The sequence below is a fragment of the Saimiri boliviensis genome, chromosome 5 (genome assembly GCF_048565385.1).
Source record: "Saimiri boliviensis isolate mSaiBol1 chromosome 5, mSaiBol1.pri, whole genome shotgun sequence".
NCBI classification, from domain to species: domain Eukaryota; kingdom Metazoa; phylum Chordata; class Mammalia; order Primates; family Cebidae; genus Saimiri; species Saimiri boliviensis.
This window is the reverse complement of record NC_133453.1, coordinates 130691861-130715312: the sequence shown is the minus strand read 5'-3', so window position 1 is coordinate 130715312 and position 23452 is coordinate 130691861. Positions and strand designations below refer to the sequence as shown.

Genomic DNA, 23452 nt, shown 5'->3' with positions numbered 1-23452 from the left:
ATCTTACTATAGTTAGAATGTCTATTATCAAAAAGACAAAAAATAGCAGATGCTTGCAAAGATGTGGAGAAAAGGGAACTCATATACCCTGTTAGTCAGAATGTAAATTTATATAGCCATTATAGAAAACAATACAGAGGGTGCTAAAAAAAAATAAAATAAAATAGAACTATCATGCAATCCAGCAATCACATTATTGAATATTTAACCAAAAGAAAGAAAATCAGTATATTAAAGAGATACCTGCTTCCCATGTTTATTGCAGCACTATTGACAATAGTCAATTATGGAATTAACCTAAGAATTTATCAATAGATAAATGGATTTTTAAAATGTGGTCCATGTCTACCATGGAATACTAGTCCACCATTAAACTAGAATGAAATCCTGTCATTTGCAGCAACATGGGTGGATCTGAAGGTCATTATGTTAAGTGAAATAAATGAGGAACAGAAAGACAACTACCGCTACATTTTTGTCACATGTCTGAGCTAAAAAGTTTATCTCGTGAGGTGAGAGTAAACTATAGTTACCAGAGGCTGGGAGTGGGGCAGGGAGAAGATAAATCACTAGATGGGGTACAAACATAGACAGAAGGAATAAGTTCCAGTATTCGAAAGCACAGTGAAATGACCATAGTTAAAATGATATATATTTCAAAATAACTAGATTTGAAATGTTCTCAAAACAAAGAAATGATAAATGTTCAAGGTGATGGATATCCTAAATACTCTGATTTTATTATTATACATTGTATGCATGTATCAAAATATCACATGTACTCTATCAACATGTATAATTATTATAGATTAATAAGAAGTTTTAAGTGTTTCTTAAGGCAGCACAATTTTATTTAATTTTTTTCATTTTAATAGGTTTTTTGGGGAACAGGTGGTATTTGATTACACGAATAAATTCTTCAGTGGTGATTTCTTTGATTTTGGTGCACCCATCTCCCTAGTAGTATACACTGTACCCAGTGTGTAGTCTTTTATCTCTCACCATCCTCCCATCCTTTCCCCGAGTCTCCAAAGTCCATTTTCTCTCATTCTTATACCTTTGCATCCTCATAGCCTAGCTCCCGTTATGAGTAAGAACATATCATGTTTGGTGTTCCATTCGTGAGTTACTTCACTTAGAATAATGGTCTCCAATTTCATCCAGGTTGCTGAGAATGCAACTATTCTGTTCCTTTTTATGGCTGAGTAACATTCCATGATATACTTATACCACAATTTGTTTATCCACTCATTGACTGATGGGCATTTGGGCTAGTTCCTTATTTTTTCCATTGTGAATTGTGGTTCTTACGTGCAGCACAATTGAGTCACTGGTTTATCAATATGATTACGTATTTGCCCTTACATAGAGGACGTAACATTGACATCTTATTGGTATGGTTAGGCTTAAGTCTACACTCTTGTTAATTTTTTGTCTATTTATGACATCTGTTCTTTAACCACCTTTTCCTCTTTTCCTGCCTTCTTTTGGATGAATTGAATGTTTTTAAAATAATTTACCTTCTTGTTGACTTATCAGGTATAACTCAACTATTTTAGTGGTTGCTTTAGCATACATTTTCAAATTATCAAAGTCTACCTTTAATTGTTAATATGACATTTAATACATAAGACAATTACAATAGAATACTTTCATTTCTCTCTTCCTGATCTTTGTGCTCTTGTTATCTTATATTTTAACTTTACGAGGAATGTAAACTCCTGACTACATCGTGATTACTTTTATTTAAACACTTACCAATCTTTTAAAGAGACTAAAATAATAATCTAAAATCAAATATATTTACTCATGTTACTATTTCTGGCCGGGTACAGTGGCTCACGCCTGTAATCCCAGCACTTTGGAAGGCCAAGGCGAGCAGATCACGAGGTCAGGAGATAGAGACCATCCTTGCTAACACAGTGAAACCCCATCTCTCCTAAAAACACAAAAAATTAGCTGGGCATAGCAGCATGCACCTGTAGTCCCAGCTACTCGGGAGGCTGAAGCAAAAGAATCGCTTGAACCCGGGAGATGGAGGGTGCAGTGAGCCGAGATTGTGCCACTGCACTCCAGCCTGGTGACAGAGACAGACTGTCTCAAAACAACCACCACCACCACCATTTCTAGCTCTCCTTGGTCTTTTGAATAGATACATCTTTCCTCCTGGTTTCATTTTCCTTCTGCCCGACATTTTCTTTAGTATTTATTGGCATGAGAGTCTGCTGTTGATGAGGTCTTTTAGTTTCTGTATGTTTGAAAAGTCTTTATTTCATCAGCATTTCTAAAAGCTCTTTTCACTGAGTAGAGAATTCCATGCTTTAAAGATGCTGCACCATTGCTTTTTCACTTGTCATTGTTTCCAACAAAAAAATCTGTTAGATTTTTATTTTTGTTTCTGTGTATCTAATGCATCTTTTTTCTGTTCCTGGATGCTTTGAAGTTTTTTGTTTGCTTGCTTGGTTTTGTTTTGTTTTTGTGGAGACAGAGTCTCACTCAGTCGCCCAGGCTGGAGTGCAATGGCGCGATCTCGGCTCACTACAACCTTCACCTCCATGGTTCAAGCAATTCTCCTGCCTCAGCCTCCAGAGTAGCTCGGATTACAGGCATGCACCACCACACCCAGCTAATTTTTGTATCTTAGTAGAGACGGGAGTTTCACCATGTTGCCCAGGGTGGAGCTGAAGCAATGCACCCACCTCAACCTCCCAAAATGCTGGGATTACAGGTGTGAGCCCCCGCACCCAGCTGGCTGGTTTTGTGAAGTTTAATTATTTTCCTTGGAGTCATTTTTTTCACTTTTCTTATGCACATGGTTTCCTGTATCACTATCATTTTTATCACATTTCAGAGATTTAAGCTTTTATTTCCTCAAATATTTTTTCTGTTCCTACCTCTCTCTCCTCTTCAGTGGCTCAAATTATAGGTACTAGGCCACTTGAAGTTGTCCCATAGTTCACTATGACTCTCCTCTTCTTAAATCTGTGTGTTTCATTTTGGAAATGTTGTTTCTGTATTTTCAAGCTTATCTTTTCTTCTGCCACATCTAATTTTCCTTAATTCAATCCAATATGTTTATCTTTTACATACTGTAGATTTCATCTCTAGAGGTTCAATTTGGGTCTTTCTTTTATCTTCTGTGTCATTACTTAATTTTTGAACACGTGACATAGTTAGAATAGCTCTTTGATGTTCTTGCCTGATAATTCTAACATCTAACTCAATTCTGATTTTAATTGAATGAATTATCTCATCATCAGTAGTACTTTCTTGTTTCTTTGCATGACTAATAATTCCTTCTTGGATTCTACACATTGTGACTTTTACCTGACTGACTGCTTGCTGAATATTTTTGTATTCCAGTAAATATTCTGAGGCTTTGACTTGGAATGCAGCTAATTTACTGGAAGTAGTTTTATCATTCCAGGTCTTGCTTTTATTATTTGCCTGGCAGGACCAAAGCCCTGGTCTAGAGCTAATGCTCAGGCTAGAGCTAAGAACAGTCAGCTCTTTGTATTCGTGGGTTCTAAATGCATGAATTCAACCACTGTTGATCAAATATATTTTTAAAAATTGCATCTGTGCTGAATATGAACTGATGTTTCTCCTTGTCATTAGTCTCTAAACAATAGAGTCTAACAACTATTTACATAGTATTTACACTTGTAGGTAGTATAAGTAAAGATTTAAAGCATACAGGATAATGTGCATAGGTTATATGCAACTATTGCAGTATTTTATATGAAGGACTTGGATCTCCACAGATTTTGGTATCTACAAGAGTTCTTGTAACATATCCTCTATGAATATCAAGGAATGACTCTTTTCCTCACTACTGAGGCAAAATCCTTCTGTGTACTTTATCCAGTGTCCTATGAGTCATGAGGTTTTCCAGTCTGTCTTTCAGAACCAAGTCCTATTTCTAGTCCTGCGTGTATGTCAGATATTGTTCCCTCCATTTCCTTCAGCTGGTCTTTCCCTGGCTTTGGCTAATTTCCCAATAAGCATGCTTGCTTATCTAGCTAAGTACCTGAGGGTAATCCCTGAAGATCTCCAGAGTTCTCCTTCTGTGCAGCTCTCTTTCTGGTACTCTGTCCTATAAATGCTCTGCGTCTTGGTTTCTCCAGACCTTCAGATCTTTCTTCCAACTGTTTCTTTAACTCAGGGAGTCTTGGACTGCAAGTGGGTTCATTGTTCCTGCACAGCTATCTAGAAACTCTCTAAGACAATGAGCTGGGGCAATTTAAGGGCTTATCTCTCAGGAATCACTGTCCTTCATTGCCTAATGTCCATCAACATTGGTTTATGTATTTTATCTCTCATTCATTTTTTTAGATGGGAAGATAAATCTGACCCCAGTTCTTCCATCTTAGCCTGAAGCCTATGTTATGTGTATACTTTTTACATAGTTGAGGTCACTCTGAACTTTGAGACTTACTTTTTCAGTCAATATTTTATGATAAGTTGTTTCCCACAACAGACATCATTCCTAACCTATTTTTGTGTGTTGCTTCATAACATGATGTGGAAATATATCACTTTTACCAAGCATTCCCTATTATTGAGCTTTTTCAGGTGATAATATTTCCAATTATAAATAACATTGTGATTGATATGTTTGCACATAAACCTTAGGCCACATTTCAAATGATTTTTTAGGACAGAATTTAAGAAAAGAAAAATTGGGTTAAGGAATAGGAATTTTTTAAGTCTTGATCTATATCACTCTTTGTTTCTTGAAGGTTCTATCAGCCAACATCCCCACCAGCATATGAGTGTCCATTTAATGGAATCCTCACCAACAATAAATTTTATCATTTTGCAAAATTTTTATTACTTTGATTTGTGAGATTGTTGTCTTGATCTAACTTGCGTTTCTCTGATGATTGGATAGTTGAATATTTTTACGAGTTTCTCTGTTTTTTATTTCCTCTTTGTGAATTACATATCCCATTCTTTCATCATCTACTAAGGTATTAGAATGTTCACATCAATGCAGATGAGCTTCCTGCCTTCACTCTCTTGCAGTATACCCCTACAATATATAAACCCATCATTTTTTGTGCTTTTTTGTCTTTGCTCTTGTTTCTGCCTCTGCCTGGAAGGTCCCCCTCTTATAAAATAAGCATCCAGAAACTCCTTCCCTATTTCAAATCAAAAGCTGCCTTCTCAGCGAGTTCTTCCTTCCTAATTCCCGAGCAGACTGAAACCCTCCTTCTTGAATATCCCACCATGATCACATTTATCTTATTTGTTTACATACTAATCTGTACATGTATCTATAAGCTCCTCGAGGGCAAGGACTACATCTTTTCAACTCAATGCCCACACATCCTGACAAAAAAAAAAAAAAAGAAAAAAAGAAAAAGAAAAGCCCTACAATACTACAGAATAAATCAATGCATAGTTAAAAGGTTGCAAATCAGGCAAATCAAAACAACAGTGTTCATTCATTCAACTGGCATTTATTGAATACCAACGATGCACCAACTGAAAGAAACTCAGAGGTGATTTATACTAATTCACTCCTTTTAAATAACCATTTATTGTTCTCTAGTCATTTTTCTCATTAGCTTTGTTGAAGATGACTAATGATCACATAAAGATCTAATATTAAAATAGCGCTATAATTGAACTTAGACAGAAAGCTTTCAATCTGTCCTCATCCTGCAGTCTCTGCCTAAACTCTTAAAAGCAGTTACCTTTCCAGGGTTCCACATCTGTGCAATGGCCTCCTTTTGACCCTTTCCTTCCCAGCCAACTGAGTTGGCTCATCTCTACTAAACAAGCACATCTCCAGACACTGCACCCACTCACGGCCCCATGGGAAAACCAGAGTGAGATTTCTTCCCCCATCTGCTTTATAATTTGTGGTACTTGACTGTGGAATCTGCTCCTCAAAAAATTTAGAATTCTATTAGAATTATCAGTTCCCTCAAAGTAAAAGGTGAAGACCACAAGAGTCCCTCCTGATAAGGGTCTTTCTGTACCTCCCCGCAATTCCTCAAACTCCCTTTCCTACGTATTTGTAAGTGGTTACAGTATTGTGAGGAAGGTGTTATTTACAGGAAAATACAAATTTCTTTGCATAAGTTCCTCAATGAGTCAGGCTGGGCTAGAAGCTTAATTTCTATGGCAAGTTGAAGTTCCTAAGAGCCTGCCTCTAGTCTCCACAGGGAAAACTGAGGGAAATCTATGGAGAGGTGCGAGCCGTACAAGCTTCAGCAGATAAAAGTAGAAATGCAATTTCTGTAGAGAACCCTCATCAGGGAAAAGTGCTACATGTAAGACGTCCCGAGGATATTAAGGACCAAGAGAGATTTGTTTTGTTTTGTTTTGTTTTGTTTTTGGAGGCCAGTCTGTGTAAATGACTTGATCCATCCAATATCAACATACCAAGCACCCTTCTGACTGCCCAGCATGTCATCTTCAGGAATAAATACAGAACAAGCAATGGGAAAGATCTGCTCACTGGTCCAACACACCTGACTCAGGACAACCCATATGCACGACGAGTTCCTGAGCTCCTCGTCCTGAAGGAATCTGGTTCACCACCCAGGTGACACGGGATTAGATAACACCCCAAAGGGGAGAAACAGGGACTAAGACTCCCCTGGATGGCACCGCCAGACCAAGCCCTTCTCAAGCACCAAAAGAATACTTTAGACATTTCAAGAAAGTCTCTCCAAAACGTAGGGTCGCCTGAGGACCAGAGCCCAGAGCAGAGGTCCCGTCTGCTCAGCTCTGTGGGCATTTCTGAGAAATGTATCATAAAGATATTTCCACAGGATGGGGAGCTGGCCATTTCACAAGCCCAAGACTGGGTCAGGATGCAAGGCCTTCCTCCCACACTACGTCATTCTTGTTGGCATAGACTGTCAGCCAGTTGAGGTCCCCAAGCAACAAGTCCCCAGCGCTTAACATTGAGACTGGCGCATAGAACGTCGTCAAATGAAAGTCCTAATTCAAGGCATGTTTGTTTTGTAATATGCAGAAAAGTGTGTCTTGGAGTAATAAATGGGGTCTTGAAGTTAGGATAGAAGGCTTGGTTCAGCTTCTCTGGGTTTCAGTGACCTCATTTTCAGATGAAAGAGATGATATGAAAATCCCTTAAGACCTTCGAACTTTAGATTCCATGACTTGGATGTCTATGGCTTGCCCTAATCAGGAAATGCTCAGTGGCTGCTTAAGAAGATGAAAGGGCCTTAACCCTGCAACTCTAGTTGCCAAGGCTTAATTCATGCAGGAAACTATTCATTCTCCATCAGCTACAGGCTTGGAGTCAGGTTGTAGATGCAATAATCACTCAGTAAGTTGAGCTCATGGTGCATGCCCCCCATATCAGCACTTGTGAGGCTGGGGGTGGATTTTTTTTCTCCTGTTTTTGCTCTGGAGACAAGGGACTACCAGAAAATGCCAAGACACAGAGTGACGCCCCACTGTGAGGTGCTGTCCTGGAGACCACAGAGTTTAATGCTGAATGGAGAGTCACAAAGCCCTTAGTGGGGGCTGGGAAAAGTAAAACCCAGGGGAATCAGTAACTATTTTAAGAAGCAGAAAAACATCTCTGTTTCTTGTAGCTTGGATTCCCATTGTCTAAGTGAGAAGTCGCTGAGTCACCCAATCACTCATGATCTCATGGAATCCATTAGCACTGGCTGAGTCTCACTCATCCATCAGCCACTATGATCAGATAAAGTGGAATGGTGTGATGGTTGGAGAAAGCCCAGAAGACCTGGCTTTGGGCAAAGGCAGTGAGTGATTTGGGGGCAGGGAGAGGAGAAGCAGTACATTTTTTCTAGCTCATAAATTGAAGATGAAATCACCAGAAAGGGCTGCCAATAAAGCAATCATCCAGTAATCCTGCACTCGGGCAGAATTCTAAGGCCAGAGAGGCCCTGGAAGATTGGTCCTTTGAAGGGAGAATATCACCTAACACAATTCCAAGCATGAGGAGTTACTAGGACAACCAATAGGAGACTAAGGTGAAGAATTTGCTTATGAAGCTTTCTTGAAGACCAAACGTATCCATCTCCTCCCACTGCCAAAGTGTTCAAGCCCAGGGACTGCGACCTCCACAATCTAATAGCATGAGACTGACCCTGAGGGTGAAGAGATAAATCATGGCATGATCTTCCTGCTGAAAACCTGAGAGGGCATTAAGAGGGTAGGGATACTAAAGATGTTATCCTCTGCGAGGGTGAGACCAGTGTAGTCTTCCACTTCCTGCGTCCTGAGGCAGCTCCAGAGAAAATGAAGGTGAGGGATGAGGGAGCCATCTCAGCCTGCGGGTAAGCCCGGGTCCTGTTTCTCAAAGTGTGGAGCAATGGTCAGAAAATACAATGGGTTTCAAGAACCGGCCTCTGCTAGGAAGATCCAACCCTTTTCCAATTGGCTATGATATTTATGAAGCAAGGCAAGGCAGCAGAGTTTAAAATCCCAGGAGACATACTGATGATAACATGTGATAACCCAGCTTCAAAGGTTAGGCTCAATATGACAGTGCGAGAATCCAATAGGATCAGAGGGGACGTGGCTGTGCTTTGGAAAAGGTCAAGTGCGTGGCCAGTGGCAATGGTCCTTATTATTACCAAACTCCTCGGTCCCCTCCTGGGAATGAGGGCACAAAGGGACAGCTCCCAGCGGAAAGTGTTGAGACATGGAGCAATCACAAGCTTTCCTAAGGTCACAAGATGAGTCAGTCGCAGACAAGTAATCTGTCTTTGCCTCAATAAATTTCCCTACTTAGTGAGTTTGGACAGCTCAAAGACAGCTTTAGTGCAGATAAACAAGCTTGTCCACAGTGGAACAGATGAGCAAGAGGTGGCACACTCTGCCCAGGGTCATTTCCTCCTCCCTACCTCTATAAAAAGCTCCCCCAGAAATATTTAAGCCCCAGCTGAGTCCATTAACAGACCAAACACTGGAAGCCTATTTCAAATAGAAGGCGAAGTTTTAATGTGAATGCTGTCCCCACACGCCACTCAAATTCAGATCTTTCCCTCCTCCAATCTCTGTCAGTTCCCCCAGACAACTCGAAATAATAGAAAAGACTCTGAATTTGCATCTTGCCTCCAGTGATAGAAACTTTGCTCCCTTTCAAGCCGGTGGCTGCTGCTTCGCAGTCTCCAGAATAAGTTTCCTCCCAGAAGGCACCTCATTCCTTCATGCAATAGAGCTCCTGGGAGGTGAGTCCGCCGATGTTTCAGACATATTTAGATGTGGCAGAACCCTAGGTGTGCAGCCAGCCTGGGATCAAGGGAGAAAAACATAACAAATATGAAGTGCCCAGCATAGCACCTACTGAGTACATTCTGGCTTTTATTCATGACTACGTAGGGAATTCACCAATAATTTTTTTATTGAAGCATTTCTTTTGAATGTATATATATATTTATTTATTTATTTTTGAGACAGATTCTCACTCTGTATCACAGGCTGGAGTACAGTGCTTGGCTCACTGCAACCTCTGCCTCCTGGGTTCAAGTGATTCTCCTACCTCAGCCTCTGAAGTAGCAGGGATTACAGGCGCCCACCACCATGCCCAGCTAATTTTTGTATTTTTAGTAGAGAGGGGTTTTCATCACATTGGCCAGGCTGGTCTCAAACTCCTGACCTTAGGTGATCTGCCCACCTCAGCCTCCCAAAATGCTGGGATTATAGGCATGAGCCACTATGCCCGGCCCTTATTTATTTATTTTTGAGACAGGATCTCAATTTGTTCCCTAGACAAATTTGTGCAGTGGTGTATTCATGGCTCACTGTAGCCTCAAACTCCTCGGCCCAAGCAATTCTCCCATCTCAGCCTCCTGAGTAACTAGGACTACAGGCGTACACCACCACACCCAACTAATTTCTTGTAGAGATAGGGTTTCGCTACATTGCCCTGGCTGGTCTCAAACTCCTGGCCTCAAGCGATCAGCCTGCCTCAGCCTCCCAAAGCAATGGAATTACAGATGTGAGCCACCATGCTCGGATTCTTTTAATTAAGAGCCTATTATCATCTAGGCACTGGGCTAGGAGGGATGGAAAATAACAAATACATATAATTTGATTCCTACATTAGGAAGTATAGAATTTAGAGAGGAGAAAACGCACGTAGTTCAACACAGTACAGAGTTCAATAGAATATAAGTTGAAAGAAGGTCTAAACAAACTTCTGAGGAAAGCAGATTCCTTTTCCCTGGCGGGATGGAGCAGGTGGCATCCAGTGAAGTCTGGAGACTGGGTAGTACCTTCTACCACTGCACAAGGCAGTGTCGGCATTCCAGAGCAAGGGGGAGGCCTGGGGAAGAAGAGGGAATACCACACTTGGGGATAGCGGGCTGGAAAGAGAGATGAGAGCAGGAATGAGAAACCAGTCTGGAAAGAGAGCCTGAGGCACATTCCTGATGGCTTTGAAATGAAGGGAGACCAACTTGAGGGCTATCGTAGCAGTCTGAGTCTGACCATAACTGCTCCAACTAGCGTGGGACTTGAGGAGCCGAAGGAAGGAAGCAGGCACAAGCCGACCCAAGTGTGTGCGGCATGGCGGATATCTGGGAAGTGGATGAGGCCTGAAATAGCTGCCTGCCCTGGGGCGAGGACTAGCACAAGGCCACAGAGGGTTGTGACATTGCTCTTCGTGTCTCTTCTCTCTAGCAGGTATGTGGTTGGAGCCTCTGTCGTAAATCTCGCCCTGAGTACTATCTGGAGACAGGGCTTCACTGGAGGACAGCTGCACATCTAATTTTAGGTTCATGCTAGAGAAGTAGGGCAGGTTTAATCTCCACAGGAGGGAGGAGCCGTAGTGACACAACACTGGGCATCTGCTCCTACAAAGGCATCCCGGAATAACTCTCCCATAGCATGCTGGCGTTTGGAGGGTGATACTTAGCAGAGCTCTCCATGTCCCCTGACATGTCACTTTGTCCCCTCCCTGCAAGACCCCCTCAAGCCCACAGGTTCTGTCATCCAAATGACTTGGGTAGAATTCGTTTGGGTATGTCTTAGTTACTATTTTCAGGATGGAGTTAGTGAAAGATGAAAACTGGCAGGAAGTTCTCATCTCCAGACTCTTCCCCAGCCTCTGCCCCCTGATTCGCAGCAGACAACCAGGCACCCCAGAGTATTTGCATTAATAATGATTAACAACGTCACAGCATGTCAAAGCACACAACGTTTTTACACATTATTTTTTATTGCCCACAATAAACCTAGGAGGTAAGACTTGACATTCATGCTTTAAGAAATGTCAAAGTTTAGTTAAGAAAAGTTAAATGACTCGCCAAGGAATCTGCTAGAAGGTGGCTGACAGAGCAGGTCTTCCAATTTCATTACCTTTGTTCTTATCCTGCTGTTGATGAGTGAGGATGAGATCGAAAACAAGGTAGCTTTGGGAAAGAATTCAAAAGCAAAAGGAATAGATATTTAGCCTTTGAGAGGAAACGGCCATTTGATGGAGGAGAAAGACTCCTCTATCATTAAGCAAATTGTTCCATGGGTATTAGCCATTTAGATTTAAGCAAACTTTAACTGCATATGATTGTCTTACTTAGGATGGCTTTAGAAATAAAATGCTGGAAATAGACTGTGTGAGATACGCCAGTGGTGGCTTAAGAGCTGAGGCTCATGTATCAGACAGAGTTTAAATCCTAGCTCTTTCACTTAAAACCCAGTATGTTACTTAACTTCTTTCAGTTTCAAATTATTTTCCAGTAAAATTGGGGACAATAATAGTACCTGCCTTGCAGAGCAGATAAGAGGCTCAAAGGAGGTAATGCATGCTAAGAGCTTAACACAGTGCAGGGCACCTAATAAACACCATGTCAATATTGTAATGGATGCTGGAAAAGCTTCTCTCCTACAGAGGTTTGGTTTTAATATAGCATTTGACAGCAGAAAGGGAGCCATCTTACCCAAAATTTATGAAACAAACCAGACATGTAGAAATATGCCTGAGGTCCCTGGAAGGCTCCTTTTGTTATTAGAAGCACCCCACTCCCACTCCTATTAATCCCTGGTATTACTTTCCCAATTGCCTCTGGAACCTTGATCAGATTTGTGCCCGAATTCAACTCCCTTTGCAGGAGGAAAAGAAAGCAATACAAATGGCAACAAATGGGAGTCTCTGAGGAGAAGGTGTCTATGCTTTGTTGATTTCTCCCAGCTACCAAGAAGCTTGGCCTGAATGAGGAAGACAATGAACGCTCCCAGAAAGGAGAGACCTAGTGCCTTGGTACCCATGGTTATGTGAAAAGGGCTTCCTAGAGGATCCCTCTAAACAACATGGTACTCACATGATAAACAAGAGAAAACTGAGTGAGATGCATATGTGGATGAGCCCAGCAGACGTCACACAGATTTTCACATAACCTAAGGAAGAAGCCAGACATTCCTGATCTTCTGAACAGCTGAATTATGACAATATCACATTAGAAGAAGCCTTGTGAATAGGGCAGCAAGTTCACAGATTGGTGACCAAAGAACATGTGGACACTGCAGATGTCAGCAGTAAAGGCCTGTACACGGTGATAAAAATGAGACATATCCAAATAACATATATGTCCAAATGGACAGGAGATGGTGGAGGACAATCTGTGTTTGTCCATCAACACCCCAGCACTACCATGACTTCTTAGAACTCAGATGCACTTGAGGAAGAAGGGCAGAAGAGTGAAAACCCTGGATGAACCAAAGAATCACTAATTTGCATTAGATTCCTGATAAGACACTGCTTTATGTTTCCTGTTATCTGACATAAATGTAAATTCAAGACAGAGTAAAGTATAATTATCGAAAATAAAGGAAATTTTTTTTGGTCCTTGAGTTTTTTATTTTGAAGCTTTTACCTACTAGATGAGGGTCCTTAGTAGAATTTTTTTTTTTTTTTTTTTTTTGAGACAGAGTTTCGCTCTTGTTACCCAGGCTGGAGTGCAACGGCGCGATCTCAGCTCACCGCAACCTCCACCTCCTGGGTTCAGGCAATTCTCCTGCCTCAGCCTCCCGAGTAGCTGGGATTACAGGCACGTGCCACCATGCCCAGCTAATTTTTTGTATTTTTAGTAGAGACGGGGTTTCACTATGTTGACCAGGATGGTCTCGATCTCTTGACCTCGTGATCCACCCGTCTCGGCCTCCCAAAGTGCTAGGATTACAGGCTTGAGCCACCGCGCCCGGCCCTTAGTAAAATTTAATTGAATTCCACTTTGCAGTAAATTCACACCCTAGGGAAGATGTTTCCAAAATGAAATACATAAAACACTGACCCCCTTTCTTTCCCTAAAAAAAAAAAAAAAGTTGATCTCAAAAAAAAAAAAAAAAAAAAAAAAGACAGCTCCTGACTAAATCAGTTTTTGATCAGGGTATACTAAATAACAGATATTTTCAATATGTGTTGACTTTACAAAGACTCTGAGAGGTCTTACAGTAAAGAAACCAGTATTCAAGCCAGTATTTCTCAACTTATTGGATGAGAATTTTTTTTCACTGAGATATAGTGTATTTCACTCTAGGAAATGCTTGGGGTAGAGAGTTGCAGGTGAGAATGGATGATAATGGCATAACTGTAGTGACCCAAGAGAAAAATAATCAGGTGGAACATAAGCCTAAGATTGATGCTGGGATGCAGAAAATATCATGGTTGAGCATGGAAATGTTACTTGCCAAATGACCCCATCTATCTTGGAAATTGGCTGAATTTCTTCTAATATTCTTTCAAGGTCCTCGCTGAGTCACTCCCATAAATGATGGATCTTAATGGTCCCGAATATCTCTAAAGCCTTCATGTCTAACCATCTCCCTTTTTAACTTGATGATTCACCCCACTCCAGCAAGCAGAGGCAGAGAGAATAGGCTGAGTTTCATTTTCCAATCATAAAAATACATCTCAAGACCAGCACATGATCATGATGGACTATTATAAGGCCCAGAACTCACGCCAGAAGTTTTACTGGCTGACTCTTTAGAAACCCTGTCATTTCTGGAATGTCTTTTGAGGATTATATTTATTTATGGTAGATTTGCTGTGAGAAAAAAGTAGATACCTGAGGGCTTCAGGCAAAAATAACATGAGGTTTCCAGTGTGAAAGACCTGGATTCAAATCTCAACTCTACTATTTCCTAGCATGGTAACCTTGGATAAGGCTCTCTCCACATTTTAACTTCCTCATCTGAGAAAGAGAATAATAATACATCCATTCAGGGTTATCATGAAAATTAGAGGAAATGACCCATGGGAGTGGAGGGATGTGGCCTGGGAAGCGATAAAGACATTGTACCGTATTTCCAAGGGAGAAGTCATCACTAAACTGAGCTGGAAGCACCGTGAAAATACACGTGGTTTCCAGATTCATCCATGTCCCTACAAAGGACACAAACTCATCGTTTTTGATGGCTGCATAATACTCCATGGTGTATATGTGCCACATTATCATTCTCAGCAAACTGACACAAGAGCAGAAAATCAAACACCGCATGTTCTCACTCACAGGTGGGTGTTGAACAATGAGAACACATGGACACAGGGAGGGGAGCACTACATACTGGGGTCTGTTGCGGGGAAACAGGGGAGGGACGGCGCGGGGTGGGGAGATGGGGAGAGAGAGCATGGGGAGAAATGCCAGATATAGGTGAAGGGGAGGAAGGCAGCAAATCACACTGTCACGTGTGTACCTATGCAACAATCTTGCATATTCTTCACATGTACCCCAAAACCTAAAACGCAATTAAAAAAAAAAAAGAAAGAAAGAAAACACACATGGGACAATCTCCATCTCTCCATGTGTTACGAAAGAGGCAGAAGCATTACACGGCACTCTGTACCTGATTGCTCGGGTGCGCTTTCGGGTGTAAGGAGTAATAACCTTGAAAAGCAGTTCCATGGCTCCATTAATTCCCAGCATGGCTCCCGTGGAGACTAAGAAAGACAAAAGCACAGTAGTTATAACCACAAGTGGATGAGTTAAGGTTCAGTACAACTTGGATTGGTTCATTTACGTCTTTAAAAGGGAACCTGACAAACAAGAGAGCTCCCTTTCTTTTCTACCCTGGTTGCACGTTTCCCTACAGTTTCACACTTTGGTCTCCCGTGACTAGGGTAATGACTTGACTATGGACAATGCCTCAACTAGAACGTCAAATGAAGAATGAGTTCTTCCTGCTCAGCAGTAAGTAGACTAGGAAGTTTTTGCCTTTTTGCCCAGTTGAGTGGTTATAAGAGCATTGTCATAGATCTGAATGATAGAAAGAAACTCAAAAGGGGTATCTGGTTAGATAAATACGACTTTTTGATGTTACTCTTGTCTCTAAGGATGCCCCAGCCTCTCTCCAATATTCCAAGGACCCTACTCCACTTAGATCACTTTAAGTCGAGCTCTGCTCATGTCAAAAAAAAAAAACACACACACACACAAGAGAAGTCCAAAGGACACAAAATAGAGCCAGTAAGCAAGGGTGGCAAAATTTCAGAGGGAGAAGGAAAGAGGGTTATCTTCCAAGGTGTGACTCTCGTCTGTCTTTCCTCCATCACATTTGTGTTTTTTAAAACAAGACCTGTGAATGCCTTGTGCTTTAGGCCAGCCTTGATCTGAGAAAAATTAGTGGGAATAAGAGGTCTTAGAGAAGCAAAAAGAGGAAAGCAAGGGTGGCTGATACTGAATTGCTCCAACCCTCAGGAAAGGAAGCCAAATGCAAATCTGAAGCCTCCTTATCCCACTGCAGTCTATCAGATAGGGGCTGAGGCTGATGTCTTTGTTATTGCAGAGTGCATGTTCCTGGAACATCCCCTACATATATGTCCCTCCTGAGGCTAGTACATGAAGCAATTGCCTGCATCAAAATTCAGAGATTTGGCATCCTAGTCCTGCCCATTGATCTTCCACTCTTGTGGCTACTCACTCAGCTCTTACTTCTGATTCTAACATGAAAGACTTTAGGCTTGGAACTGGAAGAAGATAACAATAAGAAATCTTCACTGAGTTCACCTTTGTGGATGCCTGTCCAAGGTTAGATCTCCGGCAGCTCTGTAAACATCCTCACTAGCCATCTTAGAACTTCCAAAGGGTTCATTGGCTCTCACAGGTCCATTAGGGTTCCAGCCAACTCCTTCTGAAGATGGGAGCTGTTTAGAAAGCTTTGCTGGAACACTCCACAGTAGCTACCAATTCATGGAAGAGACATTAATCCACAGGCTTCTTGAACTCTGCTTGCTTCTCATCAGTAAAGCCGATGTATACAGATTGACAGTGTAATTTTTAAAAATATCTTATGGAACAGTGAGTTGGTACAATCAACATAGGCTTAAAGGAAAAATCAAATAGCCATCTCCTTATATACACAGGAAAAATCCCAGGACTTCTCACAACTCCAGCTGAAGAAATTGTTCAAAATCTCCATAACAATTATATTTAAGGAAGGCAAGTGTTTCAGCCTAATTATTATTTAGGAAACCAGAAAATGCTTCAAATTTTGTTCTGCTGGCACGCTGCAAATGTGGATGCACACCTTCTGTCTATTCATTAATGAGAGTTGTCCTTTATACAAGGCCACAGTTTCTCTTTTCCTTTATTAGATATGGGTATATACAGATTTACTCAGCCTTTCCCTAATGCTGTCTGGTTTTCAGGTCAATATACGGGAGATGGGTGAATAGAGGCTCCATCTGTGAACAAGAATTCAAGTATCTATACCATTATTCCCCAGGAAGCCTTTCTCTTTATGAGTCCTCAATGTCTATTAAGAGAATTGACTAATGAAAATCAGGTTATTGTGGCCGGGCGCAGTGGCTCACACCTGTAATCCCAGCACTTTGGGAGTCCAAGGTGGGTGGATCACCTGAGGTCAGGACTTCAAGACCAGCCTGGCCAACATGATGAAACTCCATCTCTACTAAAATACAAAAAATTAGCCAGGCATGATGGCAGGTGCCTGTCATCCCAGCTACTTGGGAGGGTGAGGCAGGAGAATCGCTTATCACTTGTACCCGGGAGGCGGAGGCTGCAGTTGGGCACACCAGTGCACTCCACCCTGGGTGACTCAGTGAAACTTCATCTCAAAAAAATAAAAAGTGAGAAAATAAATTTCTTTTGCTGAAGCCACACAGACTGGTATTTTGTGAAGACAGCCCTAGCAGAGTAATGGTAATCATTATTACTACTATAGTTTTGTAAAGGATGAAACTGAGGTTCAATAGGTTAAGTACTCATGTTTCGTGATTCATAAGAAATAGAATCACAGTCAAACTCAGGTCTTTTTGGCTCTAAGCCCACATTCTTTCCCCTAGAGACTATATAACCTCTAAATAATTGTCATTTTCATTTCACAGGAAGGGAACTCAGAAAGGAGAAATGAAAGTCTATGCTCATTATATATGAGACAGAAGCTATAGGATCTAATGTATTAATAAAAAGTTTCCATATAGAATAGAATTAAAATTAGTTCTGGAGTTAGAAATTCTGCCCTCATGAGTTTTTATCTGTATGAATTCAAGCAATTGCTTCACTTTTTTTTTTTTTTTCTTTTTGAGACAGGGTCTTGCTCTGTTGCCCAGGCTGGAGTGCAGGGACATGATCATTGCTCACTACAGCCTTGACTTCCTGGGCTCAAGTGATTTTCCAACCTCAGCCTTCCAAGTAGCTGGGACTACAGGCACGTGCTACCACACCCAGCTAATTTTCTGTATTTTTAGTAGAGACCAGGCTGGTCTCCAACTCCTGGGCTCAAGTGGTCTGCCCACCTCAGCCTCCCAGAGGGCTGGGATTACAGGCGTGAGCCACCATGCCCAGCCTTGCTTTACTCTAAAGTTTCTTTTTCTAAGCTATAAAATTGTGGCTCTTAATACAAAATTGTTATGAGAAATTAATCAGGAGTCAGCAAATAAGTATCAACTGGGCTATGATGTTCCTAATAATTACCTGGAGGACCCTGTTGAGAAGGATCATGGGTTCTTTTTTTTTCAATGGTAAGGGACATTGCAAGCAACAAGTAATTTCAGGAATATGGTAGGGAGATTAGTGATGTGAGAGTCATTTTGCCCAGATACAATGCTTGAATATGACTAGGACTAAATAAAGTCTGCCCATCTCCTGTCATAGATCTTTTTTTACCTTGTGGTACTAATAGAAAAGTATAGAATACTATCATGTGTGATTCCCAAGGAGAAACATGATTGAAATCTATCTCTAAGACCAGACAACAGCTCTGCCTGGCTAAGGAGAAGATGAAGAAGTAACTTCTCACCTCCACGGCATCTGGATTGTCAGCCTCCTTTCATTTATCTGACTGGGACCACCATGCCTATCACCCACCCATGCCTTCCTTCCAACCAGACCCTCATGCAGTTTCCTGTATCCCTTGCCCAGGTTTGAAAGCCATCCCCGAGAGCCACAATAGAGTCACTCACCACTGGAGGCAAACACACGCAGAGCCCAGAGACAGTGGAGAAGGTTCTGGCCATGGGAGAGGTTCTTCCTGGCCAGAATCAACGTGACATCAAGTGCTTCCAGTTCGAGGGCCTTCCGTCCAATCTTTTTATCTAAAAACACAAATCAATCTAGCTTAGTTGCATTCCACATTGATTCTGGATTGTACAGTGTGTGAAATGGAGGAAGGGGAAGATGGTGAAAGAGGAGGATAATCATAGCCAAAGACATTTTTCAGACCTAGTGACAAATGCAGCTAAATATGTCCCCACTAGAACCAAATGAATCAAAAGAGCTAATTTGGGCTACACATATTTACATGCAAGCTTGTGGGTTGAATAACTCTCAAGCCCCTATATTTAGGTTGTCCTCATACATTAACCACAGTTCAACTGGGAATAAAGTTCTTCCTTTAAGACAATTCTAGAATTAAGAATATTTAATATTCTTAATATTAATATAATTCTTGATGTAACATTAAAATGTGTCAACTTGGATTGAATATTGCTCTGAATATGTCTGTAGAAGACAGTTGGGAACATTTGGAGAAATTTGAATAAATATAAAGTATACATGTATCTTTTATTTTATTAGGTTTGTAGTAACAGTAATTGTGATTATGTAGGGAAATGTCTCTTTTCACAGAAACGCACTTGAAAGGATTTAGGAGGAAAATGCTACCTGTAATTTCTCTTAAAATATTTTGGATAAAAATAAATAGGTGAAGAAAATAGGGAAAAATGCTAACAATGGTTAGAACTAAGTTTTAGGTATGTAAGAGGCCATCTTTCTATATGATAGTTTTCATAATAAAAAGTCAACATATACTTTTTTAAAAAATAAAATTTTTCCCTCTAATATTTCTAAATTATTGTTCCAAATAGCCTAACTTCTAGTGTTACAAATAAGTCCTTATTATTTTAATAATTAGGAAATAAGCATAAAAAAGAAACACTTCTTTTCTTTTCCTTGTCCCCACTACGATACCAGTCAATGGGTAATGTCTAATCATCATGTTTGTTTTTGCAAGAATACATCTCTATCAGATTCATCACAGGTAGAAATGAATTAAACAGAAATAAAATCCTAAACCTGATATACTGATATGTACCTCTGGACCAAAGGACATCAGCGAAGAGGTTGCAACTAAACCTACATAACCTATTCCCTTCATCAGAAAAGAGGTATCTATCCCATTCCTTCATGAGCATCCAACCTCATTTCTGTTCTGTTCAGGTCAGCCTATGGCAACTCGAATGTCAATGTCAAGGACTATAACCCCTCAATGGCAGAAACTGTGGTGATGTAATCACTACAATAGTAATATCAAGGTGAATAACTTGGAAATCACTGGACTGGTGTATCTCTCATCTCTCTCTTTCTCCTATAAAACCTGTATGACCCTAGTTTTCCAGGGTCCTGAACCACATGCTAAGCATGTGACATACAATACCTTGTTTAATCCTCATATCACCCTAGAATTAAGTAAAGTATCCACATGGGATTGGTTCCAGGATTCTCACAGATACCAAAATTCTTGGCTGCTCAAATCCCTGATATAAAATGGTGTAGTATATGCATATTACCTACACACATCCTCGTACCTTACATCATCTCTAGATCACTGTAATACTTAATCTAATGTAAATACTATGTAAATAGTTGTTATTCTGTTTTGTCTAGGGAATAATGACAAGAAAAAAGTCTGTACCTGTTTAGTACAGATACAATTGTTTAAGCATTTTCAACCAAGGTTAACTGAATCCATGCGTGCAGAACCCACAGATATTGGGGGGCCAACTGTACAGATGACTCTATTTTATACAAAGATAAGTGTATTTTATATAAAGGCACAATGCTCAGAAAGTTTAACTACTTTGCCCAAGGTCACACAGCTAGCAAGTGTCAGGGCCAGAACTGAAACCCAGGTCTGACTCCCCCAGCTTATACCGTTTATGACCGAGGGATATATCAGGTCTCTGTGGTCCTTTCCTGGAGTTCACATGGCACACTCTTTGGTTTACTCATTTCTCATTCTTGAAGTTTTAGCTCAAATGTTACCTCTCCTGACCACACCAGTCTAGAGTAGCATCACTCTTGCTTCCTCTTACATCACTCATCATAGCCTGCTATCGCCAAGTTATTTGTGGATTTGCTGGCCTTCTCCTCTTGAACACAATTCCATGAGAGCAGATCCTTAATTTCCTTGGTCATCACGGTGTTCCTAGTGCCTAAAGCACCTGGCCCGAGGAGACATGCAGTAAATATCTGTGGAATATTCGCCCAATGAATTGTATTGATTTTTTTCTAGGACGTGCTCATGCAGGTGCTGGCAAAACGCCTAGTTCTCCATCATTATCAGCAGCATGTTAAATGGACTCAAAGTGGAGATCCAAATATTGAAAGGAAGAGTACTCCAGAACCCCTGGGCCCTTGGCTGCCACTGATAGCTCTGGACATCAAAGGTCCACTTTTCAGAGGATCTGGGCTTCTCTGCTGTGACCTATGTAAGACTCAGCACACAATGAGAACTTAACACTTACAATTCATTTGCAATGTTTGCCTGAGTCCTGAGCGCCCATGCTTTTAAACTGTGCTCCAAGAACTTCTAGAATTTTAGGGAAATGTTTCAGGGTCTTCCTCGGTAAAAGAGTAACGACTATGGAGCCTAAATGGAAAGAACTCTAGGCCCTTCCCCCATCTTCCCTTCAACTAGGAATGTTCCACTTCTGCGTGACTTGCAGTGGATTGAATAGTGGCCCCAAAACATTCACGTCCACCCGGAAGCTCAGAATGCTATTCTTTTGGGAAATAGAGTCTTTGCAGATTTTATTACTAAAGATTAGGTCATACAAATTAGAGTAGGCTCTAAACCCTATGACTGATGGCCTTACACAAAGAGGAAAAGATACAGAGGAGAACCGCATGTGAAGATGGAGGCAGAGACTGGAGTGAAACATCTACAGTCCAAGAAACACCAAGTATTTCCAGAACCCTCAGAGCAGAGAGGCAGGGAACCGATTCTCCCTCAGGGCCTGCAGAAGGAACCAAATCCTGCCAACACTTGATTTCGGACTTCTGATCTCCTAACAGTCTTCCGTTATGTTAAGCTAGTCAGCTGGTGGCCATTTTTTATGACAGCCTTAGGAAAACAGTCCGCTTGTCTAATAGACTTTCTTTTTCTAACTTTTAAGTTCAAGGGTAAATGTGCAGGTTTGTTACATAGGTAAACTTGTGTCATGGGGATTTGTTGTATGGGTTATTTCAGCACCCAGGTATTAAGCCTAGTACCCATTAGTTATTTTTCCTAATCCTCGCCCTCCTCTCACCCTCCATCCCGACAGTCCCCAGTGTGTGTATTGTTCCCCTCTGTGTCCACGTGTTCTCATCTTTTAGCTCCCACTCATAAGTGACAACATGAGGTATTTGGTTTTGTTTCTGCTTGAGTTTGCTAAGGACAATGGCCTCCAGCTCCACTCATGTCCCTGCAAAGGACATGATCTACTTTTTACAGCTGTATGATATTCCACAGTGTATATGTATCACACTTTCTTTATCTAGTCTATTACTGATGGGAATTTAGATTGAGTCCATGTCTTTGTCATTGTGAATAGTGCTGCAATGAATGAATGGGAGCAAGTGTCTTTATAATAGAATGATTTCTATTCTTTGGGGTATATGCCCAGTAATGGGATTGCTGAGTTGAATGGTATTTCGTCTTTAGGTTTTTAAGGAATCACCACACTGTCTTCCACAATGATTGAACTAACTTATACTCCCACCAACAGTGTATAAGTGTTCCTTTTTCTCCACAGCCTTGTGATGCAATTTAGACATGTTCCATTTATTTTTTAAACAATTAAAAACTGCGTTGGAGTACTCCCCTCCTTCCCCCCAGACGGTCCATGCCCCATGTAGCCCATGTTTGTTCTGGGCTCTGTCCCGAGCACCATACCTTGGATGAGCTGACATCTAAGTCAACAAAACTGTTTCTCTGATGGGTCTGGTCCTGCCGTCACCACCAAGGTGTCCAGAACCTCCCTGCCACTTCCTCCCTGTGCTTCTCCACCGGAGCTTCCCAAATTGTACTCATCAAAAAACCCTCGAAGTGCCTTATTAGTTAGCTTTAGGTCTTGGAGTATGAGTACCTCTTAGGCCAACTTTGGCCAGCAGCCGGAAGAGAGGCAGGAGGATGTCATAGTCTGGAGGAGCTGTCCTCGCTGTGTCTACCAGGGTCTGCAGAAGAGCTTCACTGCCACCCTTGCTGATCATGTAGTGAATCCTCCGGTCTGTGCCTGAGGGGAAGCCAGAGGAAAGATGAGCCACAAGTAATAAACCCCATTTTTCTTGGAGCAGAAGACAGACCTCGCAGCTAGAGACAGAGAAAGAATTAGTTCATTTCGACTACACAAAATCGTGTAGTTCTTGAAGCAACCTGTGTGAAAGCTGTATTAGCAGGTAAGGAAAGAGGGTTGTGAAACAGGAAAATAGTGGAATACTTAAGAACGTAGTATTGTTCATCTGCAACACATGTAATTAATATACAGCACTTGCCTGAGAATCTGTTGAATAGTTGGTATATGCGTGTATACCTGTGTGTACATGTTGTAATTTGCATATAGGCTTTTGTATACTCGTATATTTAGAAGAAAGAATATCAGTATCCCTCTGCTATACATTTGAGTCTTCTGTAACAAGGATTGGGATGATGACCTAATCTGGAATCATTGTATTGATGGCATAATGATTTTCAGATTTTCAGAAACTGATGGGAGAGAATTACAGAAACTACTAGAGTAGTATCTTGAGAAAGAAAAATCCAAACATCCTATCTAGGGAATTTTGAAGAGTCTAGAACTTTGATGAACTATTGGTCTTTCTACCTAAGAACAATTTTGAACAGGGATCTCCTCCACCTTGCCCAAGGACAAACTCAAAAGCAACAATTTCATGTCAACTTGCCCTTGGTTAATTCCCTCTATACACGGGGCAAAGTTGACCTAACCAAGGTGGCCAAGAGGGTGGGACACTATCAAAGAAGAACATCTGATTTT

At 41.2% G+C, this 23452-nt stretch overlaps 1 protein-coding gene across 5 annotated transcripts in view; it reads right to left on the bottom strand.

The window, feature by feature from the left end:
- The window catches only part of AGBL1 (AGBL carboxypeptidase 1), a 945533-nt gene that overhangs the window by 862798 nt on the left and 59283 nt on the right, over window positions 1–23452 (bottom strand). For all 5 annotated transcript variants that reach the window (XR_012517828.1, XM_074399984.1, XM_074399982.1 and 2 more), the window contains exons 3-5: window positions 22547–22693; window positions 18380–18511; window positions 14803–14896 (exon numbers count right to left, since the gene is read on the bottom strand). Coding sequence is in view for 4 of the 5 variants with exons in the window: in XM_074399984.1 (XP_074256085.1) it covers window positions 14803–14896; window positions 18380–18511; window positions 22547–22693 (373 nt within the window). In the remaining variant the exon portion in view is untranslated. The remainder of the gene's footprint in view (window positions 1–14802; window positions 14897–18379; window positions 18512–22546; window positions 22694–23452) is intronic.